The sequence below is a fragment of the Stegodyphus dumicola genome, chromosome 9 (genome assembly GCF_044657685.1).
Source record: "Stegodyphus dumicola isolate Sdum_Otavi_A_Nest chromosome 9, ASM4465768v1".
In the NCBI taxonomy this organism is placed as follows: Eukaryota; Metazoa; Arthropoda; class Arachnida; order Araneae; family Eresidae; genus Stegodyphus; species Stegodyphus dumicola.
In genome coordinates, this window is record NC_140776.1 from 26834892 (window position 1) to 26851452 (window position 16561).

General features: G+C 32.9%; 1 protein-coding gene across 1 annotated transcript in view; it reads right to left on the reverse strand.

The window, feature by feature from the left end:
- LOC118193212 (globin C, coelomic-like) overlaps window positions 1–4969 on the reverse strand; it is a 498085-nt gene extending 493116 nt beyond the window's left edge. The window contains exon 1 of the mRNA XM_085823294.1: window positions 4407–4969. Within this exon, the coding sequence (XP_085679420.1) occupies window positions 4407–4618 (212 nt within the window). The 5' untranslated portion in view covers window positions 4619–4969. The remainder of the gene's footprint in view (window positions 1–4406) is intronic.
- Between the last annotated feature and the right edge of the window lie 11592 nt (window positions 4970–16561).

A 16561-nucleotide genomic window follows, 5' to 3' on the forward strand; every position in this document is an offset into this window, starting at 1 on the left:
GTCCGCCTGCACATAAAAAGTATCGCTGATATCGCAAGCTTGAGAGTCAATCGGCCCAATTCAGAGAAGAGCTGTTATGGGTGCAAATACTGTCGAAGTGGCGCCCGAGGGAAATAAATATTTAACCTGATAACCCATGAAACTACCAACAACCGTCTTGTCCATAAACTCGATGATGGCTTTTCAAAATAAAACTGGTATGAAACTCAGTAAAATTCAAAAACTAAGCTACTGAAAGTAAATAAGTAATATGTTTTCCTCCTTCTGGACGAAGTTAGGAATTATTTGATGCTTATGACAATATACGTTAATATAAGACCTAGATGTAAGTCTAAATGTATTTGTATCTTCATTTGTGCTCTTAAAAGCAAACTAGCTCCAAAATTACATTTCTGAAGCACTAATTTACTAAACCACTTTCTAAAACGTAATTACAAAATCGTTTTATAACTATACAGGGAAAAAAACATAACAATGTCGAGATTTAAAAAGACTGAATGCTTACCACAAAAGAAAAGTAAATGCTTCTGCACGATAGCTTATATTACTCTAATTTATAAAAAAATAAGCAGAGGCCTTTATTTAAGTTTTCCGTAGAATGGTATTGATTTACTCTGTGCAACAGGTGAATTCTGGGAGAATGTTTTATAAGGTATTTCTCCCTCCTTTTTAGTGCGCCTTTGTCGTGTAGTGGCCTGCACGCTAGGCGCGTATTCCATATGTCCGTAGTTCGATTCACGGCGAAGCCATTTCTCATTTTTCAAGTCTAATGCTTCCAAAATACTTAATGTCTCAACAGCGGCGCGCGAACTAAAAGGGTGGTGGATGATGATTCTCCACACCCAGGATTTGGTAATTGGGGTCTTCTAAAAACCCCAGTCGCCCTTTAAAAGGGGGAGTATATAAGTTATTTCTCCCGCCTTCTTAGTGTGCCTTCGTGGTGTAGTGGTCTGCACGCTGGGCGCAGACCACTACACCACGACCAATATTCCACAGGTCCGTGGTTCGATTCCCGGCGAAGGTTTTCCTCATTTTTCAAGTCTCCTGCTTCCAAAATACCTAATGTCTCTACAATTTTACCTGTCTCGGTCAATTTACATGGGTTACCACTGACGGAGTGGATAAGACCACATTAATCTGTATGTTTAATCTGTATTTAAATCTCAACAAATGGGTTCACTGAATAGGGTTTTTGCTTGTTTATTGAGATCACTGCAAAGCACGCTATGACTGTTTACCTAAGGGGAGGAATGCTTTCGCGGAGGACTTTCTAAAGAACACAGACTCGTATACACGTTACATGTATGGTAAACCACGAAAACGCCCATGCAGCCAGTCCATTCGCTTGGAATTGAACCCAAGTTGGAATTATCAATATTCAGCGACTTTACCGCTCCTCTGCTGGTGGCCGTCATAGGGGTTTTGTATTGTGGGCAACGAGAATAAGAGCCAGTTTCCCTTAAAAGACCTCCGCGAAAGCATATTTTCCCTCAGGCAAATAGCCATTATGGGCTTTGTTGTCATTCCAGTCTAATCTTCTCTTCCACAACAAAACTCTTTTCATTGAAATCTATACAGTGATCAGTTGTGTACAGTAACTAACGGTAATGTTACCGTATGCAATAATAGGTGCTTAGAGTGATTGAAATTAATGGTTACAAGCCTTAATACTGATTTTAGGCTAATATTTCTAAAATTCTGAAAATAAAGTGGAGAATTTTACGACAGAAGTTTAAAAATGTGAATAGAAGGATTCTGTTAATGTAAACGTTTAATTTTAATATTGTTTAAGCAGAGTTAGTAAAATATCCATGAAAAGTAAGTCCATTTAAGTAAGTAAGTCCATCAGTTAGTAAAATATCCATGAAAAGTTTCCAGTTAATAAAATATCCATGAATTTTTAATAAATTAAGGCGATACATTGCTTACTGCTATATTCAAAGCTGTTGGAGTTATTCGAGAATCAATCGAATGACTTGCGCCATTTTTAATGCCTGTTATTAATGGATGAAATTTAAGAAACAATTACAAAACAAAACAAAAAATGCGTTTTCGGGGGAGAATGGCCCCATGCTGAACAAAATAGAACTTATTAAATAGTTTGTAGCTGATCAAATGAAATAGGAATTAAGCATGTTTGTGCGAATTTTGCTGGCAAATGTAACAATCTTTGTTCATAAAAATAGCTATTTAATTTATAAAATCTTAATAAATATTTTTATAATTGAAATTTTGACTGTAAATGCTATATAAAAATTTATATTTACAGATTACTAAATTTCTGAAAATGAAATGTGGAATTTTATGAACGCAGTTTTAAAATGTGAGTAGAAGAATTCTGGATTCTGGATTCCTGGATGAATTCTGTATTTATGGCAATCTGGATTCATGGATTCTGTAAATGCAAACTTTTAATTTTAGTATGATTTAAACTAAAGTCAAAATTAAAACTAAAGTCAAAAGTCCAGTTAATAATAAATTATCCATGCAACTTATTGAAAGTACTATATATTTAAATTTTCAACTTAGTTTCTAAAAACTGTAGATATGCATTCCTCAAATCAACACAACAGGCCTCAAAACACGTGTTCAACAACGAATGGTAAGGGAACGGAAAAGGCAGCTGACCGCCGACCTTTGACCCCAAAGTGGTCGAACGTGAGAACGGGAAAATCAGCCTTTAATCTGTACCAAAACGTTTCTGCTAACTTAGTAAGAGCTTTACCGTAATCAAATGAAAAATGTTTAAACAGTACTATGTATTAAAAAATTAAATCTCAAATATGAACATTAAAATTTCACTATTCACTGTAAATTAACATAATCACCAAGCACTATAAAATAATACATAACAATTCTACACAACATATTCAGAGCTCACTTTCTAACTGAGATTTCGAAACTGCAAGGTGTGCTGCTAAAACTAGATTATACTTTCCAGATCATCAAAACTGTGTGTTGGACGACTGAAAATGTGAAGTCTTATTTGACACGTCGAAATATTAGTTGCATTGAATTGACGGCAGAGTTCCCCACTTGAGGAAACCTGTACCGGCGATGGATGGATTCAGAATATCAAATGAGGCCTCAGTATTCATCCAGAAGGAAGGACTATATATTATTGAATAGGTGCCTTGAATATTTAAGTTCTTTGTTTAAGATATATTTCACAATTAACCGATTGAATAAACTTTTGAATGATTTGCATTGCAAACATCAATAATCAAAATTACCTTTCTTCAATTTTTCGGAAGAAAATTAGCTTAATTTTTTAACACAGTATATTAATCTTTTTATTTAATTCTGAGAACTTCATTAATAACAGTCACGATACAATTTTAACACCAGTCAAATTTCCTTATAATAATTAGACTTTCACATATAAGTTACGTTGAAAATTTAAATGTATACTAATATGTGACTTTAAAAATCAAAGGTTTTAACTTTCGCAAACTTTTTGAAAACGGAAGCAAAAATAAATAAAACGAAAATGTATTGTCTCAAGAAGCTCTAAATTTTATTTTGCATTTTTAAATGGTTACCAGTAGGTGAAATTCGCATAAAAAATGGCGAAAATAAAACTAGGAATTATACTTGAATGTTACTTTTATATCCTAATAAGCATAATTATGTAAATTTTAAGATAATTTAAAGAACGCATTTTCACTTCATGCAAATATTTATAAATTACGCTTTCTGTGCTGGAGATTTTTCGATTGCCCGCAATAAAAAACTTCTATAGTTTTTCTGCAATGTTTGCTTTTTACGCACATTTTTTAAAACAGTTAAAAAGTACTGAATACTGCAAAAACTTAGTTATAAATAATAAAACATTCGAAACATTAAAGAAGTTCCTTTTATTGGAGAAATCAAGCAACAATAACCAGCGTTATATTTGTAAATTTTGGGGGACTAGTTTTGATGGTTTAACTACAGAACCAGCTTCTTTAGCTGCCTAAGTGCAAAATTAAACACCTAGGCAGCCGAGGAAGGTGGTTCTGTAGTTAATCCATCCAAACGAAAAATTTATATATATAATATTTGTAAATTTGCAAAATTTACAAATATAGTGCTGATTCTTGTCGTTTAACTTTAATAATCACTGTTCGGTGTGTTATTTTAACCTACAGTTTCTTTTAATTAAACAATTTACTGTTTAAATTTCTAATACTTAAAAACAAGGATACAATGTAAATTTTATCTACATATATACTAAAAATTATTAAGTTATTTTAAATTAAAATTATTATTTAAAAAATTTTAACATCTTTTAATTTTCTGCTAAAATCACCACTTTCTGTAGACCTCTTTCCTTAAAAAAGAAACCCACTTTGATTGGAAATTATTTTAATTGATGTAAACTCACAATACATAATACTTTGAATAAAAAAGTTATTTGAACTTACTTCATGAACGTAATAACGCCTACGTTTGATATATTTTCGACCAATTGTTTCCACGTGTCAAGGATAAGAGCTTTTTGTTCCGGTGTCAGTTCTTTAGATGCACTTTCATCCAAAATCACCGAATTGGCCATATTCTGTCCTGTTACTGCTTCACCATTTTGATGATTATTTTCTTTTTCCCCAGTGGCAGTTTTTGTATGCTGGCAGCCCATGATGTATATATAGGAAGTGAAAATTAATATTGATATATAAGATTCAGTGACTATTAAAAATAGATTAAAAGCTTTTTACTTGTCACAGCTTCATTTCCTTTACATTCATTCTTATATAGTTCTGCAAAAAAATATTAATAGCGTAATGGTTGAAAATGTGTTCTTTTTAATGATAGAGTTAATTCCTATTATTTAATTTTAAAAAAGAATAAATTCAGATTTCTATCACAGATTTTTGTAATTTTTGTTTATAAAGCAATATTCCACAGACACTCCGCTTATAGTCGTACGATAAGAGAACATTACCCGCTCAGCGCAGGAACTCGGTTAAGATGCGACTGCTAGCTCGAACTTTGGAGAAATCGAATGCAACAGCTATGATAAGCACAGAAGGAGTATCTTCAAATAGGTGGCGCTGTGAAGTGGGAAGTAAAAGAAAATCGGAAAAGTTCTCCTGTAATCCCGCGAGTTTGCCGTAGGGAAACCTAACTTAAATGCGATTAATTAATCCAACATTTAAGCGCGTAAGTTAAGTTCCGTTAGGCGCATTTAAGTAACAGCAAAAAAATATAATTCATTTATCAATAGTGCTAGTTAGTGAAAATATGTCTATAAGCTATATCAAAGAACATAATATCATGAAAAATAATAAAGCTGTTCGCGTTTTCACTGTCAAAACACTGCAATCAGTTACACTTTTGATGGGGGGGGGGGGGAAGGATTTTGTGCCAGATGTGTAATATAGGACGTTAGAATATTTTTTCAATTATAATACTGTGTATTAAATAGATATGTTATTAAAAACAACCCAAACTTTTAAACTACCAAGAAATGCATTTATTGCTTTTCAATCTCTCAGTTTGTTAAGATATTACAGATTTTTTCAATTCAATCAATAAGTAGAACACCTTCGTAAGATGCTTAGTTTAAACGGTTGTTTATTTGATTACTCTGATCTAGTTAGCTTCTTGCCAACAGCTTTTCTCACTTTCCACAGTGAACGGATGGTATAATTATAGTAACATTGTAGAAATATTAGGTATTTTTTGGAGGCCGCAAAGATGAAAAATTATCAACGCATTCGCCGGGAATCGAACCACGGATCTCTGGAATACCGGCCCAGTGTGCAGAACCACTACACCACGGAGGCACGCTAGGAAAGTGGGAGAAATACATAATATGCTTCCCTTTTTAAAGGGCGACTGGGGTTTTTAGAGGACCCATTCGCCAAATCCTGTGTGAGGAGAATTCATCTTCCAACACACTTTTAGTTCGGGCGCCACTGTAGAGACATCAGGTATATTTTGGAAGCAGGAGAGATGAATACTTAGCAACCACCTTCGCCGGGAATCGAACCACGGACCTCTGGAATGCCGGCATAGTGTGCAGAACCACTACACCACGAAGGCACACTAGGAAAGTAAGAGAAATACCTTATAACATAAATAACGGTCTAAAAGTTTTGAAAATTCTCCATTAAAGACGTTTTTTATCATCCGTTAAAGACGTTTATCTCCGATAAAGATTTTTTTTTTTTTAAACAAAATTCTTCGTTAATTTTGAAAATTCTCTATTAAAAGCATTCATAGAAAATTTTTACTTTTTAAAAAAAGACGTTTTTAGACGCCCGAAAAGACGTCAAAATTATGGAAAGAATTTAATTAAGAACATTTCTGATTGAAATTAAATCGAAGAATAGTAGGTTTTTCAAAGTTGTTGGCCAGCCGCAATCCACATGATAATGGTCATTTCGGATCCACCTATACCTGATCGGTATGAGGCGGTCCAATAAATTTAGTTAGATTTTTTAAACTGAAACTCCTAATTCGAAATAGATCGACCCTTGTAAAAGCTTTTTTTTTTTCCTGGTGATGTCAGGCTAACATCAGTGGTGATAACCCCCAACAGTTCGTATGTTTCGATAGATTCCTAAACGCAAGTACACCGACGTTCGCCAGGGTTGTTGGTCATCGATGCCCATCAAGATCAGCGATGGACTACAAATCCAGCTTACCTAAGTTTAACTTATATCATCGGTGAGGGGTACAGTAATAAATCACAGAAGCATTTAAATTTAAACTAAAGTGAGCAAATTGGTAAGTTTCAAAGATAGAAGTCACTGGGAATCACTGAAGAATAAACCCGTAGCACCATTGCATCGCAGCGCCGTAAATTTAAGCAGATATTTAAATTAAGTTTAAGATCAGTGCTCAAATATTCTGTCGCAATGCCTTTAATACTAATAAAATGTGCAACTTAATTATATTAAAAAAGGATGTGCAACTAAGAGCTGATAAAATATTATATGTTAGTAGTATTGTAATATGCTCGTAAATTTTCGTAAACGCTGTTAAATATTAATACTTTAGAGTCTTTAGTTTGTTTTGAATCAGGAGATATAAAAAATGAGCAATACCCTCGCCGGGACTCAAACCTGTACCTCTCGAATATGCGCCGAGTGTGCTACTGTTATACCATGCAGGCATGCTGGAAAGAGGGAGAAAGCTGGAGACGTCAAAAAAGAGCAATGCTATCTCTGAGATTTGAACCTGGACCTCTCGAATACGCTCCGAGTATGCTACAGTTACACCACGAAGGTATGCAGAAAGGAGGGTGAAAATACCTCATAATATAAATTCTTTCTATCCTGCATGTAATACTAAGACGATAGCACTACCTACCTGTGAAAGTTTGAATTAAAACTTAAATACTTTCCCAACAATAAACTTCTGTGATAAGATTTTGTATGCAAACAATACTCCAGTGTACCTGTTTGTAGACTTTAAATGATTTTTAAATGCGCTCAGAATTATGAATCACCTTACATATATTCTCAACTATAATGTATTATTAGTCGCCCAGACGGTATAGGGGTTAGGGTTGCCGACTGCGATACCAAAGGGCTCGTGTTCGAATCCTGGAGAAGGTATGGTTGTATTTGTGAGGTCCTCTCATAGGAGCACCCCTAATAGGTGCCTCCATAATAAAGTGACAACCATTTCTGACCTTAGTAGTGGCCAACGTCTGTAGACGCTTTGGGCCTGCCATTTGAAAAAAATAATATGTTATTATAAATGAAAACAAAGTAAATGAATTTTCCAATTAAAAATGATATAGTCAAAAAATGCGAAAATTCTACATCAAATTCAATAGGTCTTTCCTATTGCAGGTTTCTTTCAAACTGCTTCTATATAATTATTTTTCCAAAGTATTTAGTAAAAAGTCAATTCTTGCTCGTATCAAATATCTGCTGGTTTTCGGAAGATCACTTGTATTTTAATTCAAATTGCTTCCGATGTGGTATTATAGAATTCAATTCAGATCAATTCAACTGTAAAATCCATTAACTACTTTCTCTCTTCCCTAATTCCATAATAAAAATGTGAAGATATTTGACTTCCTTTAAATACTAGTTTTATCCAAAAGATCATAGATGTAAACATCAATAAAATAGTAGAAATCCATCGAAATAAAATAGGAAATGCTACCTGATATACTTCCTATTTACTTCTAACTCAGAGAAGAATTTGATTTCTCTAACGTTTTCTAAAGAATTCAGTCAAAAAGAGAATTTTCAGTTAAACGGCAATTCGATTCTTATCAGCTTCGTTAGGCTTTGAACTAACAAAAACGTAAAGGATTTTTACTGTATTTATAAATGGAAGGAGGTAAATGAATAAATAGTACTTGAATTTTCAAATAAATAAATAAAAGTAGATAAAAAATCTAAAAAATAAAAATCTGAAAGCTTTCAGATTTTATATTACGCCCACAGGGGCGTTTTTTAACGTTTTAAGTTTACTTATTTAATATCATGTTCTTCGCGCTTAAACCATAAAATTCAATTCAACAAAAATATCACAAAAAAAGTATATCTTTAGAATTTCCGATACAGAGTCTCGCGTGCTGGAGATAAAAACTTTTTTTTTCGTACAATGTTGCCATTGCTTGCTTTGAAATAGTGAGTTTGTTAATAGAAAATTCTTTAATGTTTGACAAAATATGAAATATATAATAAAACAAATTCCAAATCTTGGCTTCCAAATGTCCATATTAAACGGAGAACTACATTATTCAAAATTCGATGTCTCTAGGTACCGTTGCTTTTTCACAGTACGAGAAACATGCATGCATTCATGCAGATTCTTCATTATTTAATTTCTTTAACTATAATGATGGGCGATAATATTTGGTGACAACAATTTGAAAAGTGAACCGACGCAAAATGCCAAGGAAATTGCCCCTTTGAGCTAATAATCATTTATTTACCAAATAAAATTCAAATTGACATAAAATACAAAAGTGATTTAAAGACATTACAAAAGTGACTGAAAAAGACTTGAAAACTACAACAGGATGATGTATATGCTTAGATGTACTGAATTGGTAATCAGAAAGCAAACTGTGCTACGGAAAATATGTTCGAATAACTTGCGATATTTTATTTTAAGATGCATGAAATGCGCACCCAAACCTGTTTCTAGCAAACAAAAGTGGGTTAGCTAACTTGCACTATTACTTCGTTACTGAAAAGTTGAAAATACATTCCATATGATTTCAGTTTCAGAGGCTACTATATATGTGGCTGCATAATTGTTACTGATAATTCATTGCTGTAAGATATTCTGCAACTACTATCGATTAATCGAAATTGTTTTCCTGATTTTTGTACCTTTCTAAATATAAGAACACTTTATCGATATTTTTACCACTGTTAATTTATGTTACGCCACTATACTCGCTAAAGCAGACATGCGTTTAATTGCATGTCTCTTGGGTGCATCCATAATTTAATCAAAAGAATTAATGAGTTTTTCCTACATATTCATCTAAAATGTTCAACAAACAACGCCCATGAGTATTGGCGCGCTTATTATTCATTTTGAAAATGTTGCTTTTTTTATGTTTATTCTTTTAATTCTTAAAGGAAATTGCGGTTGCTTCGAAACATTTTGATGAAAAAGCTACAAAAATAAATATTACTGACTAATAAAATAATGACATTATATTTATTTTTTCATGAAAGGAAGTTTTATAAAATTTTGAGTTATCTATACTCTTAAGCCACTTTTGGTTCAATAAAAAATATTTATTGACTTCAGTAATCACTTCTTTGTGTTTAGTTTCAAATATGAGCTAACTTTAAATTCTTTCAATGCTACAAAATAATTTATAAGCTTTTAAAACTTTCAGTGGTAATTATGCTGGTAATTTATTATGAAATTTTAGCTTTCAGTTATTGCACAAGGCTAACTTCTTTAATTTCCATGAGTTATATTCGATTAGACATTAATTATATTTCAAGTTTTAATTTTTATGTTTATTCTAGACTAGACATGAGCAAACTTTGGTTCGCCTTGAAATAAACAATAGTCTAACTTTTAAAACAAATGTATTTGAAAACAAAAATTTTGCTGCTACAAACCTTATTACCAATAAAAATTTTAATTTCTATAATTAAATTATCAGTTTGATAATTTTACGTAAATTCAAATTTGTTTCCAGGGTGCTTACCATCAAATTAAGAAGCAAAAGTCAAATATCGGGTATCAGTCTCGCGTTTTTCAGTAAAAGAATACTTTTATATTATAGAATGCAGTATGATCGACTGCACTTACCAAATAGCGCTATAAATATTGCTGCGTTTTAAGGTTTCGTGGATTTGGAGTGATCATCGACAACACTTGATGAAGAATCAAAACAGAATTTATTCGCCAGAATTATCGATATTTTTATCGATATTATTTTAGATAAAAAATCGATAATTCTCCTGTGTGTATCGATATTTTATAGCTATTTTTATCGATATTCACAGGAGGGTTCCAAAGACACTTTTACAGTCATCGAAAAACTACGATAAACACGCTGAAACAATCAGCAACAAACCGTCAGGCTACAATGGTAAAGACAGCTTCACGGCAAAGCACTAAGTACAACTCCCAACTCGGTTCGGTTGCTCTCAAGCTAATCTTTGAACTCTACTACTCTGCTAATGAACTCTAGATACTCTCAATACTCCTCAAGGAACTCTAGATACTCTCGATACTCCTCAAGATACCCTACTACTCCGCGTACAGGTAAGATATTTATAGCTTTTGACCTACCTTCGAGAACATTCTCGGGGAAACCGGTAAGAATTCGTTCTAGATTGTTCTCACTCCGTCCATGGCATATCGCCAGTTTGTAGCCAAATGGGCTATTTCTCGCCAAATCTGGCAACCTTGTTTTTCCCTGCCACATTCTAGCAACCCTAACTTTAATAATCCATAATAATCTGCTTCAATGCAAGTTAATAATTCTTACCGCACAAGATACGGTTCAATATGTGAATACATCAGCACACGGACTAAAACTATATACAAAATTTATTTACAAAATTTTAACTATTCTAAATTACTCTCAAAGAGAGTTCAAATCATTGTTACCGATTTAGTCGGGTCTTGCTACAATTCTTCAGAACAGAGTGCAACTACTGGGTTTCCAAAAAGTATATAGTTATGCGTATTCTTTCCTCCAGCGTTTCCAAAAGTGGTTAATGCTTGCTGTCGATATTTCAATTTTTTGTAAGCATTCTTCTGTTGGATTCAGATCCAGTTATTACAAGCAATCCATGAGGCAATGATGTTAGTCGTTTTCCTACTAAAAAATGGGCTGGAGTTAAAGGTTCTAGTTCGGAAGTCTATTCGTAGATATAACACAATGGTCAAGAGTTGATAACAGCCTGAATTTCAGTCAATATCGTTTATATTTCTTCAAACGTAAAACAAGTCCTACGAAGTACCTTTTTCAGTGGTGTCTTCACAGTGCGAACAATCCTTTCCCAAAAACCGCCCTACCAAGAGGCTCTGGGCAAAATAAATTTCCATGTTATTCTGTTTTTTGGGAAATAATCTAGAACCTTTTATATTGAAATGTTCTTCCAAATTTCTTTCAGTACTAAATCAGCTTTGATAAATGTTTTTGCGTTATCGCTGTAAATTATTTTACAAAGTCCTCTTCGTGCAATGAACCTTCGAAGAGCTAGAATAAAGGTGTCAGTGTTCAAATTCGTTACCAATTCTAGATGTACAGCCCAATTTTGAAACATTATGAAAATTACTACCACATATTTTACAATGCTCATTTAAAAATTTACACTTTACAGCAATATGGAATTTCCTAAAACATACAAAACACCTCCCTTCCTTCTTTAGTTTTTTACCCTTCTCAGGAATCGAAAGCGATTCACAGAAATTAGTATTATGTTCTGAACTGCAGCAAAAGAAACAATTATCCTTAACACTAGTTGATAAAGCAGATGCTGTAGGAATATTACTTTTAAAATTTTGGTTTCTATATTTTTCTGATTTATCATGAGAGATCTTTACGGAACTATTCAAATGCATCGTAACTTCACGTGATTCTACTTCTACTTTAATAAAGGATATTAGTTCATTCATGTCCCAGTCCGAACTTCTGGCGCGTTTTCTGTTAAATTCCAAAGCAATATCTGACGGAATCAATTTAAGTAAATTTGGGCATAATAAATGACCATAACTTCCAGATGCAACCCCTAAAGAGTTTAAATTACGAACCTGAATTTCACAGTTGTCTTAGAGCTCCCTCAAAACTCTTAAGTTAGAAGAATTGGCTAAGTGTAAGGTGCAGAATATCCCAATTATTTGATTGGCGTTTGTTTGGCGCTTTTTACAAGAGTAAAAAGAATTGGATTTTTGTCAGTTTTCTTTGACTTTTTAAGTGAAAATAGGTCGATGTGTACATGGATAAAGTCAAGAGAGTGCGCAATGCCATTTTTGTGCAAATCTGGTCTGTTTTTTTTAAGTGAAAATAATTCGATGTGTACATGGACCCCGAGTATGGGCAATTCTTAAAAACGCGCCAAGCAGTGGACGATTCTGCACTTTCCCCGAAGAATTCTTTACCGGATTCAAATTTAAAAGCTTATTTATATGGGCATTAATAACGACATCGGTTCTACCAAACCGTTCTTTCAAAAGGGCGATAGCAGAACTATAATTTTCATTAGTTAATGAAAACCCAGATACAGCATCAGCTTCACTTCCACCTAGCAGTGATTTTAAATAGCAAAATTTATCAACTGGTGTCAAATGCTCATTGCTATCTATAGCATTTGAGAATTGGCTCCAAAACTCAAGCCATAAGCAAGAATCACCATAATATTTTTCGACTGTAAGTTTTGGAAGCTTCATAAAATTAGGTCTAGTATTATTACTAGGAGCACTATTTTCAGTACTCTAAAACACTAAAATCATGAAAATCAATTTGAGGGTTAAAGTTCAAACTCTTATCTAAATACCGAGTAATTCTATTTTGCCATTCAATGATATTTTTCATTTTAATCTTCAACTACTTCAGTTTCGGATTCAATATCTTCAAGGGTTAAACCAATTTCGATTTCAGAATTAAGTTGTTTAAGACCCTCATGCTTTTCAATTAACTTGTCTTTGAGAACACTTAACTGATCAATTTTTTTTATTCATAATTCCGACGTTTTCATTAAAATGGCTTCAATTTTTGTTAGTAGTTTTGTTATACCGGTACGCAAAGCTGAGCGTTTCCGCTTCAGTTTATCAAAATGTTCCATTACTTTACACTATATCAAAATATATCAATTTATAACTAAGCATGCGCTTACCTGCTAAATTTTGTATTCCGAACTTTCAATCCTGTCGCGTAGAAGCCATAATATTCCGCTTCAATGCAGGTTAATAATTCTTACCGCACGAGGTACGGTTCAATAAAGTCACTTCAATATGTAAACACATCAACACACGAACTAAAACTATATACAAAATTTATTTACAAAATTTTAACTATTCTTAATTACTCTCAAACGAAAGTTCAGTTCATTATTACCGACTCAGTCGGTTCTTGCCACAATTCTTCAGTGCAATTACAGAGTTGCCAAAAAGTACAAAGTCTAGTTATGCGCTTCAGCGCTACTTAACGGCAGTCACAACAGAGAAGCTATCTTGCCACAGCTGGAAAATTTTGTAACAATATGTATGCTAGTAAATAGTACTGAAAAGAGAAAAATGTATTTGCTGAATCAATTTGCATATGATTAATTATTTAATTAAATGTTTCAAGCTCAGATTTGATTTCTATATGTTAGTCTTCACTTTAATTATGTGGGGAGAAAACTACTTTTTATGCAAAAGCCTGGTAACTTGGTAGATTATTTAAAAATAATTTTCATATCTCGAGATCTCGTTTGTACTATGTGCCGTGCTATGCTCCGTTTTATTAACTTGTTTAATTCTTTCCCGTTGACTATATATTAAAAGTAAAAATCACTAGTTTTAGTTCTCAAATTACTGCATAATTCTTTAAACTAATGAAAGGTCTTTTACGTTATTACAAAATACACTAAGCTTTCTTTCGTTTTAAACTTACTGCTATTAAAAACTATTGATATCGGTAGGAAATGCTGGTTTACTCTGTGAAGAAAGGGTGTCAAATACATCATATAAAAGTTTGAAATTTAAAGTTTTATATAAGTATAAAAGTTTGAAATAATTTAGTTTACCTAGCTGAATCTAGACGAACACAGAACAAAAATTATTTATTTACATTTGTAAATAACTGTATAATTCTTAAAAGACGAAATTCTCGGTAATTTATTTCAAATATTTCTCTTCATGTAAAAAGATATTTAATGTTTTTAATATTTTATTATTATATACTTTTATGTATATAATTGTGGAAACTCGTCTTGATTATCCCAAAATTCTAACATACTACTCCTACTCAATGTCGCAATTGTCTACTTTTGTTCTAGATTTCTGCAATTCTTGAAATCAAAATTCACATAAAGCGGTGGATATTAGAATAAACAATTGCATCAGATTCCACAGAGTTCTCCGAAAACATGAATAGCATATTTAGAAATTTTGTGCTTATTCAGAATTCTAAGCATTTCGTTTGACTACATTTCGATATTTTTTATTGGACAATTTTTATTTAAAATGGTCAAAACACAAAAGCGTTCCTTTTCTTAAGACATTTTTTTAGAACTCATTAATGAGTAAAGCGTACATTTGCATTACACACGAATAAAAATCATGCCGATATTTAAAGTACAAGTCCATTCGCTTACAGATAAAACTAAAAATAATATTTGATAATAATATATGGTGTAAACTCCTAAAGCTCTGTCGCTCTCAACGTTTTGTTAGATATATTTGTTACAGCCATCATCTATTCATAGTATTTACTATTATTGCTGTTGTTAATATTAATTACTATTACTACTTTACAATTATTACTGCTACCGCTTTGAAGTAATAAAATAGGTCACCCAATCCAGCTGGAGAAGATATGATGGAAACCACACTATCTCGAGCAATTTAGAGGAAAGTTCTTCATCATATAGCTCTATGTGATGGATATTTTTAAGTACGATATTTAATCCTGTATTATTACTCACCAGTTAATTATTGATCGATTTGAAAAGAGCAATTAGTATTTTAGAGCGAGACGTCAGAATGTGATACATTTCTTCGAAAGTGGTATCTGTTATATTTTTATCAGCTTATGTCCAGTCGAGAAGCAAATATGTACTCTTGCAGTTGAAAACTCTGCACATATTCGAGTGTCTGTTCATCTATTTCAGTACCTATTTTTTTTTCACATTTATTCTTCCCTATTCGGTGCATCTTTCTGTTGGCCTGTTTTCTATTTCACCTGTCTTGCATGACTGTTTTTCCTTCCGGGTGCAACTTGCTTCGCCCAAATTAATTTTAAATCATGCAGGTCGTAACAACGGGGTGTGATCTCTTATGTATACTCGTTCCGTTCTATTTTTTGAAAGATCATCAACAAAATTCAAGTGCTTTATAAATTTATTATTTATTAAAGTCTGCTCACTGTAACATTTCTTAGAGTATATAAAAAATCTGATAGGGACACCACGTGACTTCGTTGTACGGCTTATTAAATTATACAAATTTCTTGCTGCATTTCATTTAAACTGATTTCATTTTAGGTATATAATTTTATTCAATTCAATTCTCACTTCGCGGCAGGTCAAAATTACATACAAATTCAAAATATCTTCATTAAAAATTTTAAAATGCATAAAAATATAAACCATCAAATGCAGTTAAAAAACGAATTTTTACAATTAAAATTAGAGTTTCTACGCAAAAACAAGCAATTCATATAGCGAACAGGAAGACAGGTTTTTCGGTCCACAAAACTAGAAGTTTACTTTTGGTTCCACTCGCAAAATGACACTGAAGTTGGTGCAGAGACTAACTTAATTCACTATTCTGCTAAGAGTTTCAAATAAGAACAAAGGGCGGCTATGTTAGGCTTAGTAATACTTAAAAAACTTTTAAATTGTTGACAATTCTACAGTTATTGTATGCAGATTAACTAAAGGCATAACATTCTTAATCGGAACGTAAGAACAACATAGTTTAATCGCTTTTAAAGCAAAAAAGTACAGTTTACCAACATATAAGAATAAAAAATTGAGCTCACCGAACCTGGTAGTCGGGTGGGTATACATGGTGCCCCGTGAATGTTGCAACAAACTTCTGGGGGAAAAGTCAGGGGTAAGTGGTAGCAGAGGTAGAAGATGGGAAAGGAAACAAAAGAGTGAAAAATTTGAAACATTTATTGGACATGGATACAAATGGTGTATGACAGCTTAAAGGCTATAACAGATGCTCGAAGTTTGCACCATCAGACGCCAAACATGCCTGATACCAACGGACCATTGATTGCCGGACATGTTCAAACACAACGGGAGTTTCTTTAATTGTAGCAGCTGCTCAGGCAAGTGTTGCCACGAGATCCGTTTCAGACACAACAGAATCGTGATACACGATACTTGACAGTTTTGATGGATCTCCACAAAAAGAAATCAAGGCTCAATAAAACCGGTGAGCGTGAGTTCCAGGGAACCGGTCCACC